Source organism: Athene noctua, chromosome 2 (genome assembly GCF_965140245.1).
Source record: "Athene noctua chromosome 2, bAthNoc1.hap1.1, whole genome shotgun sequence".
Lineage (NCBI taxonomy): Eukaryota > Metazoa > Chordata > Aves > Strigiformes > Strigidae > Athene > Athene noctua.
The window spans coordinates 163,700,709-163,728,344 of NC_134038.1; the positions used below are offsets into that span (position 1 = coordinate 163,700,709).

At 41.5% G+C, this 27,636-nt stretch overlaps 2 protein-coding genes and 1 long non-coding RNA gene across 4 annotated transcripts in view; all 3 read left to right on the plus strand.

The window, feature by feature from the left end:
- Window positions 1–294: 294 nt before the first annotated feature.
- On the plus strand, window positions 295–6,172 carry LOC141958210 (uncharacterized). Its single transcript, XR_012633245.1, has 3 exons — window positions 295–1,091; window positions 2,854–2,949; window positions 5,882–6,172. It is a non-coding gene; the product is annotated as an uncharacterized LOC141958210 (long non-coding RNA).
- A 1,855-nt stretch (window positions 6,173–8,027) lies between these two features.
- Window positions 8,028–27,636, plus strand: part of LOC141958206 (golgin subfamily A member 4-like) — a 48,691-nt gene continuing 29,082 nt past the window's right edge. The window contains exons 1-10 of one of the 2 annotated variants that reach the window (XM_074900981.1): window positions 8,028–8,166; window positions 8,557–8,613; window positions 12,158–12,256; window positions 12,769–12,907; window positions 13,865–14,043; window positions 14,799–14,930; window positions 15,935–16,090; window positions 16,954–17,961; window positions 19,025–19,100; window positions 20,607–20,710. In XM_074900981.1, coding sequence (XP_074757082.1) covers window positions 12,167–12,256; window positions 12,769–12,907; window positions 13,865–14,043; window positions 14,799–14,930; window positions 15,935–16,090; window positions 16,954–17,961; window positions 19,025–19,100; window positions 20,607–20,710 — 1,884 coding nt within the window. In that variant the 5' untranslated portion in view covers window positions 8,028–8,166; window positions 8,557–8,613; window positions 12,158–12,166. Of the gene's footprint in view, window positions 8,167–8,556; window positions 8,614–12,157; window positions 12,257–12,768; window positions 12,908–13,864; window positions 14,044–14,798; window positions 14,931–15,934; window positions 16,091–16,953; window positions 18,236–19,024; window positions 19,101–20,606; window positions 20,711–27,636 lie in introns of those variants that run through there. The other variant, XM_074900983.1, reaches the window with a different exon arrangement.
- The window catches only part of LOC141958268 (golgin subfamily A member 4-like), a 29,334-nt gene continuing 23,773 nt past the window's right edge, over window positions 22,076–27,636 (plus strand). Inside the window, exon 1 of the mRNA XM_074901116.1 lies at window positions 22,076–22,159. Coding sequence (XP_074757217.1) covers window positions 22,076–22,159 — 84 coding nt within the window. The remainder of the gene's footprint in view (window positions 22,160–27,636) is intronic.

Below are 27,636 nucleotides of genomic sequence, written 5' to 3' on the forward strand. Positions count from 1 at the left end.
ATTACAGAAATAAGAATGAAAGTACTTGAGTGAGAGTCTCCTGCCAGCTCATTTAAAATCAAACTCGTGACTAGCGTCACCGTTGCTATAAAGGATCTGCTGTTCTATAGCATCGACTCCCTTTCTGTGGCATCCAGAGCTTTTAAAGTACAATTACAGCGAAATGGAAGTTAGGAGGAAGGTTTTGACACTCTAGACAAAGCAGAAAGGAAATGCCACTTAGCAAGCCAGTGATAAAATGAAGATTTTGGGTTTGGGAAAATAAGAGACTCTTGCAGGGTCAAATCCTGTCACGCGCTTTTAAATCTCTCCGTGTCTTGTATTCCCATTCACAAGAAGATGCCTCTTGGTCTTGCAGTGGAATAAATCCACGTAGTTTTCCTCCTCCTGCAGTCCTAGCTAGTGAGCCAGTTTACTGCAGGGTTTCTTAGTAGCCTTCAGTGCCTGAGTTTGCCCTTTGCACCTTTGGAAAGAGAGGGACGATACGTGATCTCTGGACAACTTTCCCACTAGAGCAGAGAGGTTCCTTTCCCCCAAGGTGCAGAGCACAATGCCCGTCAGCTTTTCTTCACTCCGAAGTGAGTTAATTCCTCTCGTCTTGTCAGTTCAAACAACCGCAGCCTGTAGGCCTTCAGCTTTCTCCGACAGCGCCCTTGCTCTTTTCACAGCCCTGTGTATTTTGAACACACCAATCTGACTTTCCCCTCAAGTCACTCCCTATCTTTATTGCAAGGGCTGGTAATGAACGTTTTTGCTCAGTTTTCCCTTCGCTGAGATCAGACCAATACCTGGGCACCACAGGGGAAGATCCAAATACACAACCAGCAAAGAGACTCTTTGCTAGGGAACCGTGAAGTCGGCCACATGGTAAAGAAATGTAATGTTTGATATCCAACAAGTTACTTAGAGCAGCCCGTAGTTTGTACACGGAAGGATTATAGGGCTGATGTAGAAACTGGCTTTTGTCAGTTCCCTGACCTGAGTGTTTTTAACCTCTCCCGCCACTGTTGGTACAGGTTTGCATTCCTGATCCCGACCGACTCTGCAGAGGCCGTTGTAATCTTCTAGAACACTGTCATCTGGTGGTGGTTGTAAGTCACAGCATGTCAATACAAAAGTGAAAAGGGCAATCAAATCAGGCTAGACAGATGCTCCGATTACCCATTTTATTCATATTAAAGCTTTGAGGGTTCCAATCAGAGCACTACAAAGGTGTTGCCGGGTGGGGGGGTGGGGTGGTTGGTGGCTCAGACTTGACATGAGGAAACATTTCTTTTCCGGGAGGGTGGTCAAACCCTGGAGCAGGCTTCCTGCAGAGGTGGTTGATGTCCCAGGGCTGTCAGTGTTTGGGAGGCCTTTGGACAATGCCCTTAATGCGAAGCTTTAGCTTTGGAAACCCCCGAAGTGGTCAGGCATTGGCCTAGGTGGTTGCTATGGATCCCTTCCAGTGGAACTCTTGTATGACATCACAGCTCTTCGGTGGCTGTGCTGCAGAGCTCAGTGCTGCTCAGGGGCAGAGTGCTGCTCAGCTGCCAGTTGACAAGAAGTCAATGCAGTAGTGGAGCACTGCTAAGGCCAGAGTGAAGAGAGAGATTCATACTCTCCCTGAACACTAGCAAAGCAGTGATGAACTGCTGGAAATATTTCATCTCCTGTACGGTGAGCACCAGAAGCTCTCTCTTCTAAATCACTGGTGCTAGGTTAGGGAGCAGGAGTAAGAGAGAGTAGGCTGTCGGTATGAATTGTTTGGTGTGAAATTTTTCAGCAGGACGTAGAGCTTCCATGGGGAATGGTTATTCGGTACTAGTTGAGGGGTTTGACTTTCAAGTGCGAATATTGGGTCCACTTGGTCAAACTATGATTGATTTTGGAATAATCTTAGGGGGTCTATGATGCTGGAGTTACATCATTAGTATCCAAATTTTACAAAACGTACCCACAGATTTAGGCTATAAAGTGAGTGTAAGCTCCAAACACCTGTCTCTCTTGGTAATCCTTTCAGTGGTCTGATTGTCAATCATGTTTCAGAACATCCAAGTCTGTCTTGTGAGACGGGCATTTTGCAAGGCAGATTTTAGGTATGCCACCTCAGTGATGGTTCTGCAACTAAGCGTTAAGGGATTTAGGGTAATTTTTTTTTTTTTTTTTGGCAACACTTTGTTCATTCTGCTTATATTGTACAGTATACGTAATGAGAGATCTTGGTAATTAGTTACTTTGTACATAAGAGATTGAATTTTGAAATATGAGGCTGGCAAACTATGTTTGAGTTGGCTCGGTCTGGCTTGTTGCAGCCTCACTCAGCATGAGGTGAAATTTGTTTGAATAGATGTTCAGTGCTGACAGGAACAAGTTCCTAGTGACATAAAATGTGTCACCTTCTTCTGCCCTTTGTTTAGATTCAATTTTGTAAGTGGGGGTGTTTCCTCTTTGGTCAGGGTTGGGTTTTTTTTTTAATTTCTTCAAGGAATCAGATGGTATTGCATATGGAAATGCTTCAATCCCTGTCAGTTTGCAGTACTTTTATCCTGAAGCAACTGTACTATGTTCCTAAAGTATTATGAGGCTTGTGTTTCAAATCTGGTGTAAAAGGACCATGGTCAGAAACAATCAAACTACCTGATTTTGTGACGTGCTCTTGTGGCTGCTTCATGATGTAGTCTGCTCTGGAGACTTTGTAGTAAAGTAGAACTTTCCACAGACAGTACGTGGAGCTGGTTGTTTTCTTTAAAAGGAACATCTCGCCTGGACTTTACTGAGATGTTACAGTTAGTAACTGTTGAAGTAAATTATGATACGGAATAATTAGTTCTGCTGTTAATATTTTTCTGGATATATGTGATCTCTGTGTAGGTCCCTTCCGAATCCCGTTTACCAGTTCGGAACAGAAGGAAGACCTATTTGTTCCCAGATGGGAATCGTGAAGACACTTTAACACCAGAGGAAGAGGTCAGTTGAGAACAGTTTTTCTATGTTCTTTAACTTAAAAAAAAAAAAAAACTAACTTTTTTTCCTTGATTAGCTTTTTTTTTTGCTGCCTCAGTCTCACTGTTTTCTGTGCATTTATAGGTATGAATAGTCTAATTGTTCGGTTAAATAATGAAGTGTTTAAGATGAGTAAAACAGACCTTTAAGCTGTAGTGGTTGACCCCCAGAATAGGAAACCTTTTAAGTCTGTCTTCAGGTCTTGAAAATCTTACCTCTGAACTGAACTCAGCAAGGCAGTGGGACCAAAGTAACATTCAGAGAGACTAACTTTGGGTTTTATGCCTCTTTTAGTTGAAAAGTTGGGGGAATCCAGTTAACTGCCCAGGTAACTTGAGGTGGATGAGCCTGAAGGCTTGAACTGAGCCATGGTGAATGTTTCTAACCATACCAATAATCATTATCAAATGTGAAAAAAAAACCCGAAAAACAAAAAACAAGCCCCAAACCAAACTGAGTCTAAATGATCAATCGTAAAATATCATTAAAATCACTGTCAAGATGATGGGTAACCATGACTTGCACAATAGAGGAAGCTGAGGAGTTAATCTGCACTCCTCTTTTTTAATATTGAGTAGTGTGGCTTTTTCTCAGTGGCTTGATTTGAAAAAGAAAAACAAGCAAAAAAAGCCCTGATTTAGAGATTGTGAAAATATAGGCCGGTGGGGTAAAGCAGGGAACTTCTGTGATTCTGTAAGCTTTGTCAGAGGAAGCGCTGAGTTCCCAACCAGAAAATTGAGGTGTTGGGATTTGCTACAAAAAAGATGTGTTCTCTTGCAGTGGAACAATGCCCTTGAATTCTTAACACCACGTTTTCTTGAGGAGATGATCAGTGACACCTGAAATTTGTTTTAAATTCCATTATGAATGCTACACTTTACTTTCCATAAATCTACTTAATCTGGTGTTTTAAAATTAGATCTTAAATTTTATTAAAGTATTCTTGTCAATTAGATTTACAAACCCTTTGTGGTTTCTTTTAATTATTTTTATGGTATCAGAATATGTGATTTTTGAAAGCAGGGTTTGTCGTTAGTCTGTAGTTCTTGGTAAAGTATTGGTCTTCCTCTGTCAGTCCGGTAGTAGCAGAGTAGATGCTTTGGAAATGATAAAGCAGAAGATAGATAAGCTTATTATTAGCTCTCCAGTTAGGAAGCGAAAAAGAACAGGGAATGGAGACGAGAATAAAAGGTAGGAGTGCTTTAGTTTCAAACCCAGTAAGAGCAGTTTATCCACCAGGAATAAATCAGTTGCAACAAGACAGTGCTCTGGAGCAGAATACAGGTTTTGTTCAGGCCAGGCGAAGTGCAGTTTCAAAATCCAAACAGACTTCTTGTACGGCTGGTTTTTGCTCTCTTTGCTCTGTCTGAACCTGGGTGACTGCTCAATTCACTGCCTTCCTTAACTGTCTCGATGTCTTTCTCTTCTCTTCTCTGTTATTTTTGTACGTCTTAAGTTTGCTCCCTGTCAAGCATTTCTAAGGCCCTTTTACACTGAATCATTCCTCTTCTACATTTACGTTTCTGTCTGTTTCTCTGCGTATCCACAGAGCAGAAGCTGTGGGTGTAATCGTGTAGCAGGTACATGGATGGTTATGATAAGTGTACAGCTGAAATACCCACCTGGACAAGCCTCCCCACAGGTATGGGGAGGACAAGGGGGAATTGTTTCCTTCTTCACCGCTGTGTTGTCTTTGTATTATGTTGGTGTAAGTGCCCAATCTGTACCTTCATTCGGGAGGAGGGATGCCCAGTAGGCAGCCTGTCAGGATACCAGGGTGTTGTGTTTGTGTGCAATCCCATTAGCTGGTGTTCAGGGTTGGCACTGCTGCGTGGAGCTTTTTTGCAGGGACAGGTTAGCGGTATGTGATGGCGTGCTGCAGGCTGCTTGTGTTGAGGTGCGTCTCACTGCGCGTGGAGGCCGCCAGCACAGGGCATATGGCGTGGCCTGAAAGCGAATTCCTAGCTGAAGGAAAAGAGCTGACAGGCTTCAGAGAATTTGTCACTAGTGGTAAAGGTGGGCGTCATTCTTTAATGTGTCTCAGAAATAGTTTAGCTTGCTGGAGTGGAATTAGCAGCGACTCCTAGTCCGTGCGTCCCAACACGTGGTCGTGAGGGCAACATTGTGCAGTAATGCTTTCAGATCCCTTGTGTAGCACTGGCAGCGTATGGTGCCGTAGCACAGAACCTTTTGTTTTAGAACAGCGTGAGTACTTCAGCCGCATAAAGCAATAATTGCATTTTATGTAAAAATCATAAAGCCATTTAAAATAAGAAAAGGACTGCTTAAGACGGCATGCTAGAACGAACTTGTACACAGGCTTTTACAATAAATTTCTTCTCTTAATCATAGGAAAATATTTTTGTGTCTTTGAGATAAGTACAGTCTTCTGTTTACTACATCAAGAAGTGTGTCACAATATTCTAAAAAAACTTGGGACAACAGTAAATGCAACTATTTTAATTACACGTTCTTCACTTTTTAAAGGGGTTACACAGAAATACATTATTTTAGAAGTTTAAATCAGAGGTGTAGCTTATTGGATTTAGTTGCTATCTGAAACTGCCCACATGTGCTAGTTGCATGCTTGATTTTTCAGCACGAGACGATTCTTCTAAGGGCGTGGTAGCTGTTTGGTGTCACGCATGTGTTAGGCAACAGTCGTTCCTTTGCCCAGGTCAGGTGTCTGTTTCCCGGTCTTCAGTATGTTTGTCTGCCTAAAAGCAGTGCAAAAGTCATTATTTGCTTTGAATTTTTGCAGCTGAGTGCCACTCAGTCTTTGGCCCAGAGGCTGCAGCTCCGAGTTCCCTCCACGGAGTCTTTGTTTCGAAGCCCGGTAAAAGAGTCCCTGTTCCGCTCTTCTTCTAAGGAGTCCCTGTTCTGTTCTTCTTCCAAGGAGTCCCTGTTAGGCGCTGCTTCGAAAGACTCACTGAGTCAGCTGGACTTGGACACAGCTGGTCCCAACCTTGATCCGCGTTCTGACACCGACAGCGAAACAGAAGAGCCTGTGGGAAACGCGGACAGCCTCAGCAAAGAGCAGATGCTGCAGCGACGGTGCAGTTGCTGGGGAAAATGCTCAGAGGTAGGCAGTGTTGTGAGTGACTTAGGTGGGTGGAGAGGGGAAAAAGATGAGGCCAACACATACTGCAGTAGTGGCTCATCTTTTTGTTTCCCTGTCTGGAGCAAATCGATGGACTTAGAGCTAACCTGGAAGTTGTGATTGCAAGTCTAGTTATATTTGGTTCAGATAGGTCAAATGCTTTTCTGTTAATAAAACAGGGAAATCCCTTTCTTCTCTTGTTTGTAAATAATTCCGTGTTGTCAGCAATAGAGGCTAATTAGTGGTTCCTTACACCAAGTAGGCCTATGAAGGTTTCTGCTGAAAGCCTGTAGCAAGGGGTGGAGTTCAGCACAGAGGTGAGCAGGGCTCGTACTCGCATGACAGCAAACTGACTTTTCTTCTGGAACTTGTTGTTGAAGTGCACAGTGCCTCTTTTGTGCAGACGTGATAGGCAGACGTTTTGTTTCAGATAGGGAGGTTCTATTCCCCATAATTTCCAGGTATTCCCTGAAAGCCATTAATTCAAGGACTATTTCTCTTGCTATTCTAATGAAAACCAATGCTGTAAGTAGTTTTGCTACTAATTTTTGAAATTGTTGGGAAAAGTAAAGGTTTCAACGTGGTGGTGTTGGATTTTGGGTTTTGGGAGTCTGTGTGTGTATTGTATTTAAATCTGGACATTTGCACTGGCTTTTACAGTTGTTCAAGTGTTTACTGCCCTCAAGTACAAAAATACCTGTGCAGCCCTTTGGCTGTCAGTGTCAAAATCCTTGGAATCTAAAATATGTGTACAGCAATTACAGTATTCAACATATGCCTGAAGAAACAGTTATCTTCCATTAATTCAGTAATTGTTGTCTCCTATTAATTCTTTCATTCTTTTCCAGGTAGTATTAGGAGACAAATTTTTTAAAAAGTTTATCTAAACAGTGTTGCCACTGTTTGAAAATTCTTCGAGTTGTTGGTTATGTTTGGTGGATCTTTTTGTTGGTTTTTCTTAGTGTAGTCTGTCTAGAAACTCTTAATTTTCTCTATCAGAAAGGCTTATGGTTTGGTTTTTTTTTTTTCAGTTGTTGTGAATTTCTTAGGTCATTTGGAAAGAATTGTTTTGCCAGAGCTCTGAAGAATGTAGTTTCAATATATAAGGAGTATTTAAGATGTTTGGGGTGTTTTTCTCATTTAAAGTAGGATCCAAAGTTAGCATCTCAAAAATATGGGAAGGGAAACCATCCATAGAAGGTTTAGTTTTCTTTTAAATGTAAAATGAGTATGACTTTGAAATTAGAAGTAATTTTGAACTCTGAAAAATTTTTATTTTAAATAGGATTTTGAAGAGATCTTTTGACTTAAAGATTTCTCGGCTTGGAGTTTTGGCTTAGTTTTCCTTTAAATTTTCAGCAATTTGGAAAGAGCATATTCTCGTTCCAAGTGCCATTATGCTACTTAAGCTTTGGATAACTTAGGCAATTGTGATCAAATTTTTAATTAAACAGAATTGTGCAGTTACTCATGAAGTCCTTTTGTCGGCTTACAATGAGAAGTGTTGTCCGCTTCCAGTCTTCCTTTGCCTGCTGGGTATATGCAGAGCACATGGAATGAAAACTTTTGTTATTACAGAGAGTTGTTTTTTTTCTAGAGTTGTAAGGGTATTTTTTAACATACACTCAGTGTAAAACTACTTTCACTGCAGGTCTCTGGGATGTGAACCCTTACAAATGTACACCCCTGTAGGGTAGCTGTGTGGGATGTAACTTTCTCATACGGTTGGTTTTTGACTGCCTGTGTTGAAGCACGGCTCTTCTTGGAGGTCTTTTCAGTGAAGGGAAGACAGCGCATGAATGCTGAATGACCTTATTGTTTTGACATGTAGGCTTTATTTTTTTAAGACATTGGAGATATTTTCTAAATGGAAGGAGGAAACATTGATTAAATTTAAGTATGTTTGTGTCAGAAGAGCTTTCTCAAATGAAGATAAGAGTTTGAAAATGCAGATAGAGATAAAACTAAGCAATTTACTGTGATAGCTGTAAGTGCATGCATTATCAACGTTATACCTGATTTCTGTTTTTTAGCTAGTGTCTGCTTATCAAGTTATCCAGCGGGAGAAGCAGCAGCTACAGGTAAGCATTACTTTTTATCCTCTTAGAATGTGTAGTGCAAATACAGATTTAATTCTCAGTGCATTGTGTGTGTGTTTACACAATGCATTGTTTATGTGTGTGTGTGTAACAGAAGACTCCTTAGCTGTGATTTCTGAGGAATAAGCTAATACTGGTTTGTCAAAGTAACGTTGAAGCTATTGTAATCCAGCCTTTTGTTATTGCATCAGCTGAGTTCAGGTGATTGCCAACCCACAGTTGGCAGTTCATGATAACCCACATTGAGCTTGACTTGAAAGAAAAATTCAAGTCGTTAATTCTTCTGCTGAAGCAGAATTCTGTGGATTTATTTATGCTTTATATATAAAGTTACATTTAATAAGCCTGATGTTTATTCTTTCTTTTTCTAAGGACATTCTGAGTCAAACTCAGGGTAAAGCACTCCGCAGAATTGGAGAACTGAGAGAGGTAATTTACTTTATTGGTTGAATATTTATACCACACATACATAGGCTCTTTCTCTGCCTAGCTTTTTTTTGTTCACTTTACAAAATATTTTCTGTCGTGCAGCAGGGTTTTTTACCGCCTGTGTTTATTTGTTTATATGGGGTTGTTTCTCTGACTCGTTTCCCATTCAGCAGCTTATTGTCATCCTCTTAAGTTGGAGCAGTTCATCGTACCGACTGAACTGCTTTTCTGTTCATTGGGAAATAGGTAGAAATGTGTGTGGTTCTTAGAGTATTGTTGGGTCCAGCAGTAGATGTCCCTGTGCAACTTGTTGCTCTTCTATTAAGCATTAAGAAAGGCTAATGTTAGGCAAATACAAGTAAGAGACACTTTTAAATAAAAATTTTAATGACTGTCAGTATAAAAAAACGATAGAATTTTAAAAACTGCACACTTGATCTCCATTATAATGTCTCCATTGCTTTTATGGATTTGTAGCGTAGTTTATTTGCATCATGAGATCAGGTGGGTTGTGTTATGATTGTTGTCTGCTTAGGTTATAGTGAAATTAAAAGGAGAAGCTCTAATGTGTAGGGTATTGATAATAAACCTGCTGAATTTAATTAAAAGACAGGCAATCGGGCAGAACAAATGAAAAGGGCAAGTTGACCAAAGCCGTATTGTCAAGCTTTGGTGAAGCAGGATGCGAAACGGAAGCGTTTTCACTGCCCCGAGAGCCAGTGCAGCGTCGGTTCAGAGATGGGTGCACGAGGGCCTCTCTGTCCATGCTCTGACCTCACTTGGCAGCTGGGTACCAGCTGGCTCAAAGCCAGGGGCTTTCTCTGTGCCTGCACTCGTGTTTTGGCGTGTGCTGTGCCGAGCAGCAGCGCTGCTGTGGAGGGTGCAGGGCCGTGGTGAGGTCCCACCTGTGCCTGAAGGCAGGCGAGCTCCAGGCAGTCAGGCGTCTCTCGCCCGCGAACGAGGGCCGGGGTCTGGCCCTGGAGGGTGAGGGATGTGACTGTGAGCATCCGGACATGCACGTACCCAAGGCTCCTGCTCGCCTGCAAGGGGCTGCCCCGGTGCAACATGATTTCAGAGGAGGTCACCGACAAATTGTGGAGCTTCTACTTGAGCTGTGCAGGGTGTGATCCAGGTAATCAGGCTGTGAATTGTGTAAGCCATGGGGATAGCATTTTGGTTGGGATCTGTGCTGTTTCTGCCCCAGCAGCTGCGAACGGGGGGCCAGAGTGCTGAGCGTGTGGTGCTCAGCTGAGCTGGAGCCTGTGCCTGGGCTCTTGCTCTGTCCTAAGCTAAGCTGTCAGCCCATAGGAGGGGAAAACCCACAGCATTACTGACAGAAGTGGCTTGCCAGTGGCTTTTTTTCCAGTTCACTACAAGGTCAAATGAAAGAAGCTCATTCTGTGTTCAGTCTCTATCCGCATGCTCCAGTAGGTTTGGTTTTCCAGCTTATTGGTACTTGGTAAAGTTTGGAAGGCATGTATGTACACCAGAGTTAAAGCTTTTCACTATGAAGAAGGGTTGAACATGTGCCTGCTTACTTTTCACATTTGCTATTACAGCCTTTCTGATTCATATATGTATATAAAAATATATGTATTTCTGATACACGTAGATTTCTATATAGATTTGTTATAAAATTTAATTCCATTCTTGTAAGTCTTGTAGATCTAAACATTCCTTCAAAGCTAATATTGAAATCTTTTTTATTAATTGAAGACCTTCAAAAAATAGGTTTTTGGTCTTTTAGAAGCCCAAGTTACAGCATGAGGTAAAACAGACCTAAAAGAAAAGTTACAGATCAAATGGTACATTGCCATTGTGGGAGCTAAAATGGTACCAAATAGATCATTCACTGATGTAATAAGTTGTTATCAGAAGTTAAGTTAAAAAATCTTTTTCTTCATCGTGCAGTCCATTTTCCCCATATATATGCTGAATCAGAGAAGTTCCTTTTAAGAGGACCATGTAGGAATAAACTAAGTCTTCTCTGAGACCAAGCTGACAGTGTGAAATAGTCCCTGGCTGTCAACGTGTCTTTTGCTTACCTTAGTTTTCTCTTGTTAAGAATAATTCCTCAGCAGCAGTCTTCCGAGTTCTCCTTGTCAGACAAGGATCAGAAGGGACTTGGGGACCCAAAAAGACTATTTCGATGTTGATTTCAGTAAAACTCTTTGTCACTTGTTGTTGCACTGAGCTGCTTTCCTTGGCTTGGACGGAATTGCTTCTAAAGCTCAGGAGCGCAAGGCAGAAGCGTGATCAGTAGCTGTTGAGACCCTGAGGCAAGGCATGGTTACAAAGTGGATATAGTTGCTTGGGCAAAGAGAGGAATAGTTTTCCCGGTGACAGCTCCCAGCACTGTCCTGCCTGCGTGGCTGGGCAGGCTCAGCTCACACGGCTGCGGATCTCAGAGCTGGTATCAGGCTCTGCTCTGGCAGCCGGGATTCAGGGCTGAAGGTAAGGGTTAGGCAGCAAGATGGATAAAAGCAAGATCTGCAGTTAGAGGAAAGCAATGCAGGAAGCATTTAGTGCCCTGTGTTTTGTCTCCTGTTTGCTTTTTCATCCTTTCTGTCGTCCTTTATCTTTTCCTGGCTCACAGAAGCCACGTTTACGGGTGCCGCTTGCTTTATACAAGCGATCTGTGCAGAATAATGGTCGTAGAAGCATTCATTTCCTGGGTAAATCACTGGGAAGATATATATGGATGAAGTAAATATTGAAGGAAAAAAAAAAAAGAAAGAATACAAGTTTGGGAAATTGCTTACAGTGCGTGCATGAAATGTGTCTGGTTCCCATTCTCTCAATAAGGAGTTAGATGTGAATCAATTTAAATACATTTCTTTTCTATTAGAGCAGTAAGTATTTAAAGGAACTGAAATATTTAAACTTTAAAAGCACAGGAAGGAAATAGAAGAAACCTCCCTAAGGCAGTATTTTATGATTACACAGATCCTAGTAATGCATTTAGGTAACGTCGAGGAAGTTTCTAAAGGTGTTCAGCCAAATGAATGCAACTAAGCAGCAAGTAAAGCCACATAGTTCAGTTCTTTGGCATCCCCTGACTTGCTGATTTGAGACCCCTTTGAGGGATGAAAAAGCCAACTTTCTGCTCCTCTAAGTGCCATATGTCATACTAGAGTGCTAGCCTGTTGGAGGAGCATGAGAGACACTGACATTTCTGCTGTTTCAGTTGACTTAATCTGGTGGCTAAATGAAGAACCGAGTTTACTGAAGTGCAGTCTTCAACTTCCAGAAGGGTTTTTGGGAGCAGGCATGAAGCGATCCCTACACAAACTTGTGTTTTAGAACAAAAGAATTGTGGATAATTCTGCATTAGATCTAGACTCCTGCTGGTTTAATGCTAGTGTTATAATGGGATGTTCTTATGTGGTGTGGAATGTTGTATAGTAAAAGAAATACCCACTTTGTGGTTGTATTCTAGGGTCACAACTGTGAAGAGGCATTTCTAATATTTCACAGTATTTTGATAAACCTTTCAAATTCCCATGTTAGTTTCATTTGAGATGTGTTTGTTTATGATTCTCAGGAGCTCCAGATGACACAACAAGCAAGGAAACATCTCCAAGAGGAATTTGATGCTTCCTTAGAAGAAAAGGATCAACTTATTAGTGTCCTGCAAACTCAGGTGAGATACCTTACCCAACAGATGTGCTTTAAAACTGCTCTTCCTACTTTTTTTTTGCTTTAAATTACATATTTCCTATCATGCATGTCCATGTCTTTTCATAATTGCTGCGATGTTGTTGAGCTTCTTGAGAATTTATGTTTATCTAGAAAATAAATGCATCTTCGTGGTAGAGGATACCCTTGCACGATCTCACTCGTGTTAAATGTGATTGTTTGATATGTGCTTACATTGTATTGTCTTTGTTATCCAGAACATAACATTGGCAGTTGTTTGAGTTCGGCAAAATTTATGTGTTTTGCTTAATTGGTCTTTTCTTCTCCACTCATATTGAAACTATTTTTGTGAATTGGAAACAATTCTGATTTTTGAAATGCTACAAAAATTCAGCCAGATTATTCCTTTCTCTACTCGCTGATACCAATTTATTTAACTCTCTCTAGTTCTGAAGAGGAAAACATGATCTACTTAGAATCCTTGGGTTTTTCTAACAAAAAGAACATTTTATTTAGGTATCATTGCTGAAAAAGACGTTACAGAATGGTCAGATACGCACTGAACTGCCTGACTCGACTGTCCCATCTAAACGACAAGTTCAAAGTCCAACAAAAGAAGTCGGCACAGAAACTCCTGTGGAACCAGGAAGCAATGGTAGGTATTGCAGCTTTTTGAAGAGATGTTGAATTTTGGGAAAGAAGCCTGCTGTTATTGATGATGGAGTAACAATACTTAGGGCTGAACATGTCATAGTAAGGATATATTTCCTGGAAGGAGACAGTTGTTTTGAAAAGAGTGTGGCAGCTAGAGGACAGGATAACCCTTCAAAGAGACTAAATTTTCATGAGAATTCAAGTCTGATGCGTCTCGCCTTTGTCAGAAATGAGGACAGTATTGTAATTATTGTATTTGATGGAAGGGGTTTTTTTTACTCTCCCCACTCAATATGATTAAGAGATTCTGTCCCCCATAAGCAAGGACCTGTGCCTGGAGTTCAGAGAGGACACCAGTTGCCAGACTTTCTCTTTTTTTCCACACACACCGACTACCCCTCCCCTCCCCAGGAAAAAGTAAAAGCAAAGATCCATTTTGATATTCATGCTGTTGAGTAATCTAAGTGTCCCCTCACACCAGGAGGTTATTGGAGTTACGGGACTCCCAGTATTGCGTCTATTTGATTACTGAGCAAGGGACATTATAATGCTGATACATAATGAATGTGTCATTGGCATCCTGCATAGAAAGACAGGGACAGAGGTGAACATGCATCTTTCAGTTATCTTTGTTCAGCATCTGCCATGATTTTTGTACGTTAGGATGATATGAAGGCTCAGATCAGAGATTTTCTGTCATGTCTTTTGTAGTGCTTAGGAAATAATTCAAGTATCTGGGCCCTGAGAATCAGGGTTCAGGACGTTTCCTGTGCGGGAGTGTGCTTCTGGACTATAGCATGTAAGACTGACGAACTGAACCTCTGAATTTGTCTGTCCTGTTTTCATGGCAAGTACTGGGACTGACTCCAGAGCATCAGAGGGGAACACAGAGTGAAATAAACAGAGCAAAAGGGACATAGATCTTTCTTGACTATCATGTACTTTTTTTTCTTTGAAGCTTTTGAAGAGCTTGAGAGGGCTCTGAGTCTTGCCCAAAAGGCAGAGGAAGCCCAGAAGAAACTGCAGGCAGAAACGGATAAAAAAATCAAAGCAGTAGAAAAGGCAAGTGAGGAAGAGAGGGTAAATCTTCAGCGGGAGTTAATCAGAGTGAAACAAGAGGTGGTTGAGATTATGAAGGTAAAAGCTGAGACTCACCCTGTACTATTGGCTTTTAATCTAATAATTCAATTACAATTAAACTATAGTTGTAAAATACATTAGTATATCATAACGTCATAAAATTTTCGATTTAGTAAGTTCTATAAAAATTAATGTCTAGGGTTAAAGATTTACTTAAGACAGAACAGAAAACTCCCCATATAGATTTTATTTTTCTCTAACAGTTTAAAATCAGTGAATGAAAACACCTGTAAATGACAGTTCTTGTGTTGGCATTTGTGATGTTAGTAATTTTTCTAAGAGAATACACTGATGCTTTAGGGGGAGAACTTCCTTGCATTACATTATTCTTAAATAAAGCATGTTCATAGATTGTAGATAGCTGGCTACATAGGGTATCATCACTTGACTTTCTGGCACGTGAAATAACAAGAATGCCGGGAAAGCTAGAGACAGAAGTTCCTTTTCCAATTTATGATCACATTTGCACTGACACTGAAAACACACAAGTTCACCTTGGTAGATGAGTCTTTAGAAGATCTGGTGTTTCCTTTGGTAGAGCTGTGAAAGACTTGAGAAGGAAGATGGACAACTTCAAGCTTGAAAATAGCCCCTGTCAGGGCTCAGTAGGAAGCGTTCAAGTGACTGATACTCAAAGGCAGCAAAGAGATGGTTCCGGTTTCCTCTCTCTGTTGCACTGCTTTTCTTCATGAGAAATAATACAAAGTGTTATTGAATATGAATGTGACATTTTTTTTCTGACTGATTGACAGAAGTCTTCAGAGGAGCGTGTTGCTGAACTAGAAAAATGCCACAAAAAAGAAATGGCTGCCAAAGATCGGGAGCTAAATGAGAGGTTACAGGCCCAAGAAAAGGCGTTCCAGGGCAAGATGAAGGCAGCTCTTGTGAGTATCCCTGCAATGTGTAGAAAGGTGTTTCTCTGAGTGTGAGGTGGAACTAGAAGTCTTAATCTGACCCTGTTCTGTAGCGAGAGTCCTTCTGCTCTCAGAGATACAAAGCGTCCTCCAAAAGTCAAAGAGGTCAGACAGCCTCTTCAGCAGCATGAAGGGAAAGCAGCTGTGGTGATACAGGCTGAATAATGACAGTTAATCACTCTCCCTGCTCACTAACAGCTGCATCTTGTGGGAAAGACTTCTTTTATTTTTAAAACTCCTTTTGTTAGACATTTTTTAAAAATTTCTTCCTCTGGATCACTGGCGATTAGCCAGAGCAACTAGAGTAGAAGAGGTTCAAAGAATGAGGCTGTTACTTGAAAAGTGTTGGTATCGTTGTGGCCGATGGTGCTGTATTATGTGAGCAGGGTTAACTCTTCATAGTGTTTGACCTCAGAAAAGAATTTCCTTCCAGGCCAGGCTGGGAGGAATCACTGGATTCTTTGTTCTTTTTCACAAGCTGTAATCCACTTTAGATCATGTAATTTTACCTAACAAATAGTAGATTCTCTTTTGTGCTCCTCCATGATGGCTGGTGAGTAGGACTGAGGGACTTTGACAGTCTCTTCCTGACTATTTTTTTTGCCTACCTATTTCTCAGGTTATTTTTTAATTATAAGGACTAGAAGCTTGAAAATAATTTAGCAATGGAAGCAAGTGAGAACAGACCTTTAGTCCTCTAAGGTGTTACTGTCAATCATGCTAAACAAAACAAAATGGAAGGCTGGATTGCATTAGGTTTTTCATAGAAAGGCGAATGGTCCCCAAGAAGAGAAAATGGAAGTGATTTGTAACGGTTTTGTTTACACAGACGAAATACAAACTCTGTGCTTGTGGTGAAAATACAGGTGTGCCTAGTGTATGACTCCTATTAACTTGTTTGTAAATATTCAATTCTGCTGTTTTTGGAGGTGTGATGACTGTATTTATTGTTTTAATCATAATTTTTGATACAGGAAATAAACCGGATTGAGTATTTAAAAGCCCTTCAAGAACAAGAGGAGCAAGGGTCCCTAGCTTTAGAATTATTAGAGCTGCAGAAGAAAGCAATACAGTCACAGTGTGACAAGAAAGTTCAGAGGATGCATCAAGAAGTAAAGACTTCTAGAACTGTGAGTAAAGATTCCAAAGGGGTAGATGTTTACAGGAATTCCTTTTAGTATATATTCTCAGTGTGACAGTTTACAGATACTGTGGATTTGTTGCGACTGGGTTGTTTTAATGTCACAGTGTTTAAAAAACACACATCTGCATTCACTTTCTATCATGGCATGATACATTAATTTGTATCCCTCTGCATAATTTTTATGTATGTTCTACAGGAGAGTTAAACTTCAAGCTGTTTAACTCCTGGGTACTGCTAGCGTACACACACTTACAAAGATCCTTGAGTAAATAAGAAAATGTGCTTAAATTTTTGAAGTGTCCCATGCTTTATGTAATGGGTCAGATTGCATTATCTGCCAATGCAAGTTTGTACGTTATTCCGCCACTCCCTAATATTAGTTTGAAAGTTTTGCCTATAGAAGCATTTTACCTTGACAGCAGAATTTCCACGAGATGTGTGGAATTAAGATAAATCAGTAGGTGTGTACAAAGCTTGGTAGTACTCGTGTAGACTCCTGATGTCTTTCATCCTATGTGTTGGCACTTTAGCTTAATAAGAAAATATGGATGTGTATCTCATAAATGTCCCAGGAATTATTTTATTTGTATTAGTTAAATTCTTTCTAAGCTTTTATTGTATGTGTTTTCACCACAAGGAAAGAGAAAACCTTTTATTAAATAACTAACCATAATGGAAGCAAGTCTGAGAAGAAACTAGGTGAATGAAAGGCTGCCATAAAGAGTTAATATTCACTAAAAATAATGGAATAAGTTACTTGTAGTTATGTGAACCTGGTGAGATTTTGAAAAAAGTTGATCTTGCTGCCTTATGAATATTCATATTCTTTTAAAACTTTTTTTCTAACAGAGGATTCTTGAACTGGAAAGCTCTCTTGCAAAGTATTTGGAAGAGGCCAGAAAGCAATCAGAAGAAAAAAAGCAGCACAATAAGGAAATAAGTGATATAGTTGAAAAACACAAGAATGAACTGGAAAACATGAAACAGCAGCAGGAAAAGCTTTGGACAGAAAAACTTCAAATCTTAAAGCAACAACAAGTAACTGAAATGGAAAAAATGAGAGAGAAACAAGAACAAGAGATAGCTACAATTTTGAAAGAGAAAGAAACAGTTTTCCGTGCACACATAGAAGAGATGAATGAAAAAACGTTACAAAAACTTGATGTGAAACAAGCAGAGTTCGAAGCACTGTCTTCTGAGCTATCAGAAGCACTAAAAATTCGTCATGACTTGGAACAAGAGCTCTCTGCATTGAATAGTAAAGTGTGTGAAGCAAGGCAAGAATTGGAAGAAGAGAGGAAGAGGCACAAAGAAGAGGTTGAAGTTATGTCAAAAGAGCATGCAATGTCTATTCAAGGAGTTGAGGAGGTACTCAAAGAGGAACTCAACCAACTCAGGCAGTCATTGGAGAAACTTGCGGAGCAGGAAGCTAAACTAAAAAAAGAGCTTGAAAACAAGCAATTGGAGTTCAGTCAGAAAGAGAGCGAATTCAATGCTAAAATGTTGGAAATGGCACATGCCAGCACAGCTGGAATCAATGATGCTGTGTCAAAACTAGAATGTAATCACAAAGAGCAGCTGGAGAGTCTTGCTGAGGCTCACAGGAGGGAGTTGGTAGAAATTACCCGGAGTTGGGAAGAGAAACTCCATCAGCAGGTTGAAGAGCTCCAGGAAAAGCATGAAATGGAGCTGCAAGAGAAGGAGCAGGAAGTTGGAGACCTGAAAGAGGAACTTGCCACCTGCAGTGCTGAGAAGGAGGGCTCCAGAGCAGAAATAACCCGACTGAAGGGAGAGCAGGTGACAAGGGAGGAGTCCCTGAAGGAACTGCAAGAACAACTAAGGCAGTCAGTGTCGAAGGTGAATGCTTTGTCAGATAAGGAAAGTGACCTGAAAACGCAGTTGAAGAAATTGGAAGGTGATCTTAATCAGGCCCTGAAAGAGCAGTCAGGACTTGAGGAACAGCTCAGTGAGCAGAAAGCAGTTGAAGAAAAGGACAAAGCCAAAATTACCGAGCTGGCTGATGAAAGAACACTAAATTTAAGCTCCAGCTCTGATTACTTAGTAAATGTGCTAGGGTTAGGTCCTTGGGTCCCTGAACAGTTTGTGTTCCAGGTGGAAAAGAGGGAAGCGAGTGAGTGAAATTTTAAGCTTTACTAGAGTTGTGGTGGTGGTGTTTGTTTTTGAAGGATTTAAATACAGTGTTTATAGGTCAGCCTCCCTCCCTAGCTCCTTTCTCTGAGGCTCTGTCCAGATAGGCACCACGGCCCTTAAAGTAAGGTTCTGTTCTATGTGGGATGCAGTCTGTTTGCATAGTTTCTGTGCTAAGAGCTTTCCTTTTTACTTCTAAGGGAACAGTTTGTCTGCTTGATGCTTGCAGACAAACATAGTTTTGCTCCAGTAACATTTCAACCAGGAGCTCGCAGCGAACTTGGTTCTGAAGATGCTCTTGTAAGATTCTATGGTTCTTGATGTAAAAAACCTCTAAAAAAACCACCACCCCCCAAAAACCACCTCAAATTAAGAGTAAATAGAAGGAGCTGAGTACGCCAGGTATTGAGGATTTTTAACTAGAGTACTATGACCATCTATTAAAAAAAAATCTTAGGAAAGGTTAATTGTTGATGTGTTTTTGACGGCATTTTTGTCATGTTTTCTTTATGTATGCTTATGTGTTTAGAGTAGACAGGTGTACATATATATGTGAATACATATACGTGCGTAACATTTGCTGTAGATACTGCGTGTGTATATACACATGTACACCCATTTCCTTAAGTAGTTTAGGGAAAGTTTTTAATAACACAGTTTTTAATGTCTTTTGATTTCATCGAAGGAGATTCTGTTTAACCGAAAACTGTCAATTATGCTTATTTTAGCTGCTTGTGAACACCATTCATCATTTTGACTGTTCTCTATTTAGATTCATGTACTGGAAGACCAGTTGAAAAACTATGAGAAGAATGTGAACGTCACCTCCGTTGCAACACCATACAGAGGTAAGTACACTGTTTTCATCACAAGTAAGTTGTGTGCTTGAAAGATACGCTTTGGTTTAGACAATTTATTAAAATGTCAGTCTCTTTCAAACACTTGTATCATACTTTTATGGCATCTTACCCTCGTTTTGTCTTCTCTGTTATAGCAGAGCTGGTGTGTGATTTCAGATGAGGGAGTCACAGAGCATTTTGTTTGGGGTTTGGTTTTATGTCATGCAGTTAGAAGAGCTCTATATCGGAGTTCTTAAGCTTTCTCTGGGGAGAGTGGTATAAGCAGTGGCACTCAAAAGTGGGTAGGGAGGAATTACCCATTTGTCTTGGCTAATTAGATACACATTTTATGACTTTAAAGCTCGTGAACAATACTGGAATTTACAGACCTGTCTTGTGTTACGTGCTTGGACATTGACTCTTCTTGTGATGAGAGTTCCTTTGCAAGATGATCTGCTTTGACACAGTAATAAGTAAAATCCCAGTTCCCCTTGTAATCTTTGCAATATGTGTCCCTGAAAGTGGTTTTGGAGCTGAAATCCCCTGGCATTTCAGGCAAATAACCGTCTCCTCGTGACTGGAGTCATGGTGCGCGCAGGGAATAGAACAGCAGAGTTACCCCGCGTTATGCCGAGCGCTCTGCAGGAGCAGCTCTGAGGCGGGTCTGAGGGGTCCCCCCAGGAGAGCAGCTCTCTGCAGAGCAGGTCCCAGCCCCCCGGGAGACAGGGGCAGAGACGGGCACAGCTACAGCATCGCTCGGGCAGGGACTGAAGGCCCCGGGCTGAGCTCAGACACGTCCCCTGGGCCCTTGGCAGGAGACGGGGGGGCCGGGGGTCCCGGGGAGGCCGGTCCCGGCCACTGAGGCCTGTGAGCACCCCCAGGACCCTGACAGAAGCAGACGTGCACTGCTCATGTGCTCTCCCGTGGGCACTGATAGTTGGCTACTTCAGCTGGGAGGGACGTACAGTGATGGGTCCAAGGGCCTGACCAGTTCACTGCTAAGGTATCAATGGCATTGTCCAAATGCCTCTCAACCACTGACAGCCCTGGGACTTTGACTGCCACTCCAGGAAGCCTGTTCCAGGGTTTGACCTGCCCTGCCTCTCAGGAGAGAAATGTTTCCTCCTGTGAAGTCCAAACCTCTGACAACACAGCTCTGAGCCATTCCCACGCGTCCTGGCGCTGGGTACCAGGGAGCAGAGCTCAGCACCTCCCTCTGCCCTTCCCCTCCCCAGGAAGCTGCAGAGAGCAGTGAGGTCGCCCCTCAGCCTCCTCCTCTCCAAACCAGAGAATCCCCAGGGTGCGGTTTGCCCTCTTGGCTGCCGGGGCACAACTGCTGACTCCTGACGAGCCTCCTGCCAACCAGCACCCCCAGACCCCTTTCGGTGTTTGTTGTTACTCTATCCCAGGTGCAGAACCCAGCATTTGTTCTTGTCCAGTTGCCTGCCGTTGGTGAAACTTGGATTCATATGAGTGACTCGCAGTATAAATGTTCTCTTGTTTTTGTTTACACAGATGGAAACCTTCACCATGCCGACGTTTCCCTCTCTGAGGAGCCTGTCGAGTTTGAATACTTGAGGAAAGTGCTTTTTGAGTATATGATGGGTCGTGAGACAAAGGTATGGGAAGTTGTATATGGTGACACGTGATTGAGGCTAGAATACAGTTTTACATCCGTGCTGTATGGATTTGAATTGCCGTGTGTTTGTGATTCCTTACATGCTGTTTATTACTGGCACAGCATTCGATAGGCTGTCACACTTTTTTCCCAAAGAGGCATGATCCATACCTTAGTAACTTTGTCAACACGCCGAGGTGAGTGGCGGGGGGAGCGGGGTTGTCACATCTCTCACCGATGTACCGATGGAGACAAAAACCTGTACAGGTAGGTATGGGTCTATTAACACAAGTCCTGTCGTCACTCGAGTGCTATTGTGAAAGCTGGTATGCACAATATTAGCTTTTTGGTAGCTCTGAAGATGATGAAATATCTCTTTAATTGTTGCTTAAAGATGTTTTTTAGTGCTCCCTCATCTGTATACCTTCTCTAGATAGTATTCATTTACCCTTCAAAGCAGTGAAAAAACCTGCACAGTAGGCTTCTTACTGTATGCTGCAAGCCTGTGAAATCATTCCTAAGTTGGAATTTTACTAGCTTGTAACAATACTGATGCTTAGAGACTGACCAGGTTCAGAAGTTGTATGTCATAACACAAACATTTTCTTTGGATGATAAAACTTTAACCTTTTTCACTCATTGAGGTTATTTCTTACTTCAAAACATTACTATACATGCCTCAAAACTTTGCATTATAAAACTGTGCAGGTTTTTTTTCCTTTTAACTCTGATTTACTGAAGTTTGCAGTTGATTAATAAGAGCAACTAACAACAATCAGTGCTGAAGTAAATTGGCTTTAGGTCTTGATTCTGTCTTTCAGTTGCTTTGATTAAATTAAATATTTATAATAAATGTATGTATGTATGCATTTATATGCATGTATGTGTTTGTAGACACATATATGTATTTATTTGCCCTGGACATTACGTTGTATTTAACGAGAAGATGCCATTACAACATTGCCTGCAATCAGGCTCCTAAAATATGATGGATATTGAGAGGAGAACAAATAAATTGGAAAAGATAGAGATCTGGTTCCTACAAGAACTTAGGAAAGCTTTGTTGGAAAGTTGGTATGATCGAAAGAGGAAGTATATTTAAACAACCAACCAGCAGAAATAATTCTCAAAGCACTACAACTTTTCGCTTTGGCAAGTTAGATGTAGATAGGTAAGGGAAGATGATGAGTTCTTACAATAGAAAGTGACTGTATTCTTCCCTGCTGCGTGTTCATACCAATTTGATTACCTCGTAGCAAATTTTAACTGAGGGCAAATATATTTTTAAATGCATTTCCAAGCATTTTAGTGCATATGAAATTAAATTACTTATAGATGACTTTGGGTTGGTTTTTTTTTTTAGACAATGGCTAAGGTCATAACATCAGTGCTAAGGTTCCCAGAAGATCAGACTCTGAAGATACTAGAACGAGAAGATGCTCGACCATTGGTAAGTTAAAGAAGTAAACCAAGTTTATGAAGAGATTAGGTTGCAAGAATAAGGAATTAGAAACTTGCTTTTGAGTCTCCTTTTTCCCTGTGTCCACATTAAAGAAAACTCCTTTTCTCCCTCCTTCCCTCTTCTTCAGTGGAATGTCAAATTCCAGCTGTAGGTTTGAGTTTGAAGCAAAAGTGAGGGGGAAAAAAACCCCCGAAGCGTATTTTCTTAACTAGTACTTCTTATCGTCAGTTAAGCCATATTTCTGGTAGCTGTGGGTACAACAGAACAAAGCAAGTTCAGTCATCACTACTATTCTGTAGATGGGTTTTCTAATCAAAAAAGTAATCTGACAGAAGATTTGTGTTTCTTAAATTCAGAAGTTTCTGTGGAGTCAAACCAGTTTTCATGAAAAATATGTCAAGAGAGATTTTTTTTCAGCCCTGGGACAAAATTTCTGTCTAAACCAAAAGCCATTTTTCTTGTAGAGTAGAAAAGTGACTAGCTCCATCACTTGATACACGTGTGTTTGAAGTAGGATATGTATCTTGAGTGTCCTCACAAGATTGGGTTTTTTGTTTGCTTGGTTCTTGGTTGTAGTTTTTGAGGTTTATTCCGAAGAGCCTGCTTTATTTTTGTACTGAAAAAACATCAAAATATGTGAGGATCACTCTAGGCCAGGACACGTTAAAAACAAGAGTCTGAAGCGCTTCACTTAGGTTTTGTTTGGTTGGGTTTTTTCCCAGTTTCAATACATTTCTTACTGTGTGACAGTTGCTCAGTATTTACCAGACGGATGAATTTGGGTTTGAGAAGCAGACGCAAACACAAAGAATATATGAACATAAACATTTCTTTGGTGTTATTGTTGGGATTTTATGTATAGTAGCGATTTTTTATTGAGAGAAAACCTGCAGTAATAGTTCTCTCTACACTGTATCTGGCGTGAACATTGTGATCCCCCTCTTTGTGGGTCGGCTTAGTACAATATTCAGGAATTAAACTGAGAGGAGGAATTGCATTCTGTTTCTCTTGCTGGCCTTGCATATGTATTTGTTTAGCACTGGCAGAAACAGAATAAAATACAAGTTTGAACATTTTTACATTTCAGTTGAAGTAGTTACGTTCAAGTCCCGTTGATTCATTGAAACAACATCAACAAAATTTTTTACCATTTCGTCTTGAAGTATCAGTTCTGAGGAAAGTGTTAAATACTTCAGCATGTTCCTGTACACTTAGCAGGCTTGAGAGTCTTGCCATCTTAAATATTCAAAACACTTTTAAAATGATAGAAATGCTGGTAATACTGCAGCTCCAGTAAGTTTCATGCATCCCGGACAGGAATTTCTCTTAATGCTCTCTTTCTCTGACCTTCAGGTAGAAAGATGGCACTTTGTGGTTGTTTTGTTTTGGCAAGCTAGAGCAATACTTAGGAAACATTTTGAGTTCTCTGTTGGCCAAAAGAGAGGTTAGAGAGATGAACCTTATTTTTCAGTCCCTTCAGCTTTTTGATACTCGAAACGTGGTCTTCCTAAAACAGATATTCACAACTTCTGACACCAAAGAGACTTGAATTCATCCAGCAGGTTTTGGTCCTTCATCTTAAGTTTTGTCTAGAACATACAGTGAGGTTTTCTGCAGGCTCCAAGCCCTTTGGTTGTTAAGGATACTGTCATTCAGAGCGCTGCATGTCCTGATCAAAAACGTCTTGGGTTTCACACAGCAGTCCTTTCTAATTTCTTAATCTAATAATTAATCTTAGTAATTTCTTAATCTAAGTTATTGTGATCTGACTGTAGCCCTCTCATCTGTAAGTAGTAGATGTGCACAGAGTTACCTACGTTATTAAGAGAGTAGCTCCTCTGAGCTCCTTTTTTGAACAGGCACATGTCAGATTGATGGGAGACATACTGTACTGCTTGAAAAAAATCATTACATCTTATAAATATGAGAATGGATTATTTTTAAAAAGGTTGATGAAGGAAAGATTCTCCGTAGAGCAATTGGGATGTGATTGCATGTAAACATCAGTCCCTTTCTGAACTGGAGCTCTGGCTTGGTATCGAGAGAAACTGGAGCAGAAAGATGAGGGAGAACAACTTGGGGAGCTTTATGCTCTCAGTTCATTGTGCCTTTTCTCAGGTTGTGTTAAGCTACTTTCCTTATGACTCTGGAACTCTAATTGCAGTGGTACAGACAAGCAGCAGCTGATTTAGGCCTAAGGGTGCAAGCTGCATCAGAGCAGAGTAGCCAGGCCAAACAACTCACAAGCACTAGTGGTTGAGAGGGCAGCAGGATATGGACGTACACCGTTAAAACTCTCTGCACTGCCCGATAACGTTTATTAATTTGAGTCATTAGTGCTGTGGGAAATGTAATAAACTCTTCAGGTGAATTCTACAGCCTAGAGTCAGCCCAACTTTCCTTTTCGTCCTTTGCAACTGAAAAGCTTTGCACAGTTGCCAGGAATCTGCAGCGTGTCTGAAGCGATCGCTAGCAGTGGGCTGAAATGCAGCGGCTGGCCGGCACCACCGCCACCGCAACACGGATTCGTTTAGGCTGTCGCCACTGCCAGGTACCACAGTGCAGCTGACAGGCTGTCTCCCTCTCTTGCAGTCATGCAGAGGTGGCCCCCTACAAAATAACATCTGTTTCAAAGGAAAACAATCCATTCCTCTTAGCAAGCAGCCACGGTGTCTCCTTTATGTTGCGTTCTCTTAAACCTCTGCATACAACAGCGGATGTGCTTTATTGCACTCAGAAAGCAGCAGAGGTTGGGCTGTCTGTCTCCTAGCCTTGATCGCCTCTTGACTAAATCGGCAACGGTTTTTTCTAGCCCTCTGTTGAAAATAATTGTTGTTAATGATAGGACAAAGCTATTTACAGCACTGTTGCAGAAAGCATGTTTGAAACTGAAGTTCTTGCCGTGCGGTCTGTAACGCTGGTGTAAAAAGTTCCGTCATTCTCAGCTGTAATTGAAGCGTGTCACAGAAAGGCTTGATTTTGGCCTTAATGTCAGCAGTTGCCTGGTACACTTCCATAACTTCATATGCACAGAAGCTGTTCAGACCTCATTCTTGGACTGTAGCTTCTTTCTTTATCTCGAGTATTTTTGTGACGCGTGTCAGTTGATAGTCAGCAGACGGGAGAAGATTCTTGCGTGTATAGAACTTAGGAAATGAAGATGATGCTGACTTCATTGTAAAAGCAGTAAATATTTTCCTGGTAGAGGAGGCTTTTTGCTCGCCCCAAAGTTTTATTTCATCACTTCCCTTTTGGTGATAGGCCTTGTGCAGAAAGGCCAACTCTTTTTTTAATTGGATTAACCTGCAGCGATGTGGTAGACTATTTCCAGTGAGACTCCTGACTGTTTTGCTGCAGGTTCTTTTCTTCTCATCATAGTTTCTCAACAGTTTTGCAGCTACTGGAATGGACTTACTTGCTCGAAATCGGTTAATAATTTGACAATTTGACTTATCTGAAATCCTTCCATCTCCTATTCACATCAATAAACAACAGTGTCATCATTAAGAGCAACTTAGAAGCATTTAATATTAAAATAATAAAGTAGCATTTGCTCATTTTTTCTAACTGTTCTTTCTTCTAGTCATGGCTCCAAATATTCTGAAGAAATGCTGATGTGTGGGAGCGTATGCCGCGTCGTAAAGCTTCTGCGGCGCTGACAATGTAAAACAGATAAGAAGGGAATCTTTAAAATAACAAAGCAGAAGCTTACCTACCGGCTGCGCACGAGAAGTACTCCTGGTCGAAAGTGCTGAGAGGAACCGCTTTTTGAAATGAGCGTGGGCGAGAGGAACACACGGATTTGCTGTTATTTTTAGAGTGTACAAGAATACATAAGGACTTGTTTCTCTAATAAAGTCTGGAGCTTGACTGTTAACCATATTGGTGTGTGCCTTGACTCACAACCTCGTCCTGCAAAAAGGGTTTCCTGCTACAGTGGTGAGAATGTCTCGTGGTGCTGCTGCTTAGTTCACATCTCTGTCGTTGTCCTTTGATAAGGGACAAGAAGAAAAGCGGAACAGCAAGAACCAAAAATATCTTCAGATAGTACCTGCTGGTGTGGTTTACTTTTTTTTAAATTGTCTTTTTTTGAAGGGTTGGTGGACAGGGGAGGGGCGTCTCCAGATATCCCACTTTGTCTGGAAACGATGTTGGGCTAGCAGTGGTAGGTGTCTGTAAGAATCCGGTGCTCAGAAGTGAAAACTCCAGATTTCTGTAAATGGAGCTTCTTCATGGAGCTGTGGCAACCAGAAAAAAAAATAAAAAAAATAATCTAAGATCAGGAAGTGTTTTTAAATAAATAAATGGCTAGCCCTAACACCCAGAAGGGTTAGCAGCAGCTCACTATGCTCGGCATCAGCACCAGGCTGTTGCCTCATGAGGCGTGACGACCTGGCTCGGGAAGAACGGCACGGCGACCAACCCCAGGCCGCTCGGGCCATCAGCACACAGACACCAAGGTGGTGGATGGCAAATGGCGTTTATTCGTGTGTAACACAGCATTATACAGCTTGGGTCGACAGCGTCACTTCCGTCTGCTTACGTCGTAAACTCAGCGTTATTGCCTGTCGGGAGAGGGGTCCTATCTTTCCGTACAGCGCGATATCTTCCGGCCGCCAGACCCTAACAACCCCATCCCTAACTACCGCACCAGGCTGTCAACAAATCCTGCGGGTGGGATTGCCACCACGCACGGGAACTTGGAAGAGTTTATTTTCACGAGGTTTTTAGCTCTTCCCAACTGAATAACCTCAGTGCCTCAAGATCTTTGTGTGTATTCTTAGCCCTGCTGACTAGAAATGATGAAGCAAAAGCTTTTTCTTAATGACCGTGCTTAAGGGGAAGATACTACAGTATAATCAGAAAAATCCCAGCAGGGAGATAATTGATAAATTATAAATTGATAAATGATTAAGATTATCCCAAGTGACTGGAAGTTGGCCAATGTGACGCCCATCTATAAGAAGGGTCAGAAGGATGATCTGGGAAATTACAGGCCTGTCAGCTTGACTTCGGTACCTGGGAAGCTGATGGAGCGGCTCATCCCGAGTACCATCATACAGCACACGTGGGACAACCAGATGCTCAGGCCCAGTCAGCACGGGTTTATGAAAGGCAGGTCCTGCCTGACAAACCTGATCTCCTTCTACGACAGGATGACCTGCTTAGTGGATGAGGGAAAGGCTGTGGATGTCATTTACCTTGACTTTAGCAAGGCCTTTGACACCATTTCCCACAGCATTCTCCTGGCAAAACTGGCTGCTCGAGGCTTGGACAATCGCACGCTTTGCTGGGTAAAAAACTGTCTGGATGTCTGGGCCCAGAGAGGTGTGGGGAACGGAGTTAAATCCAGTTGGCGGTGGTGTCCCCCAGGGCTCGGTGTTGGGGCCACTCCTGTTTAACATCTTTATTGATGATCTAGACGAGGGGATCGAGTGCCCCCTCAGTCACTTTGCAGATGACAC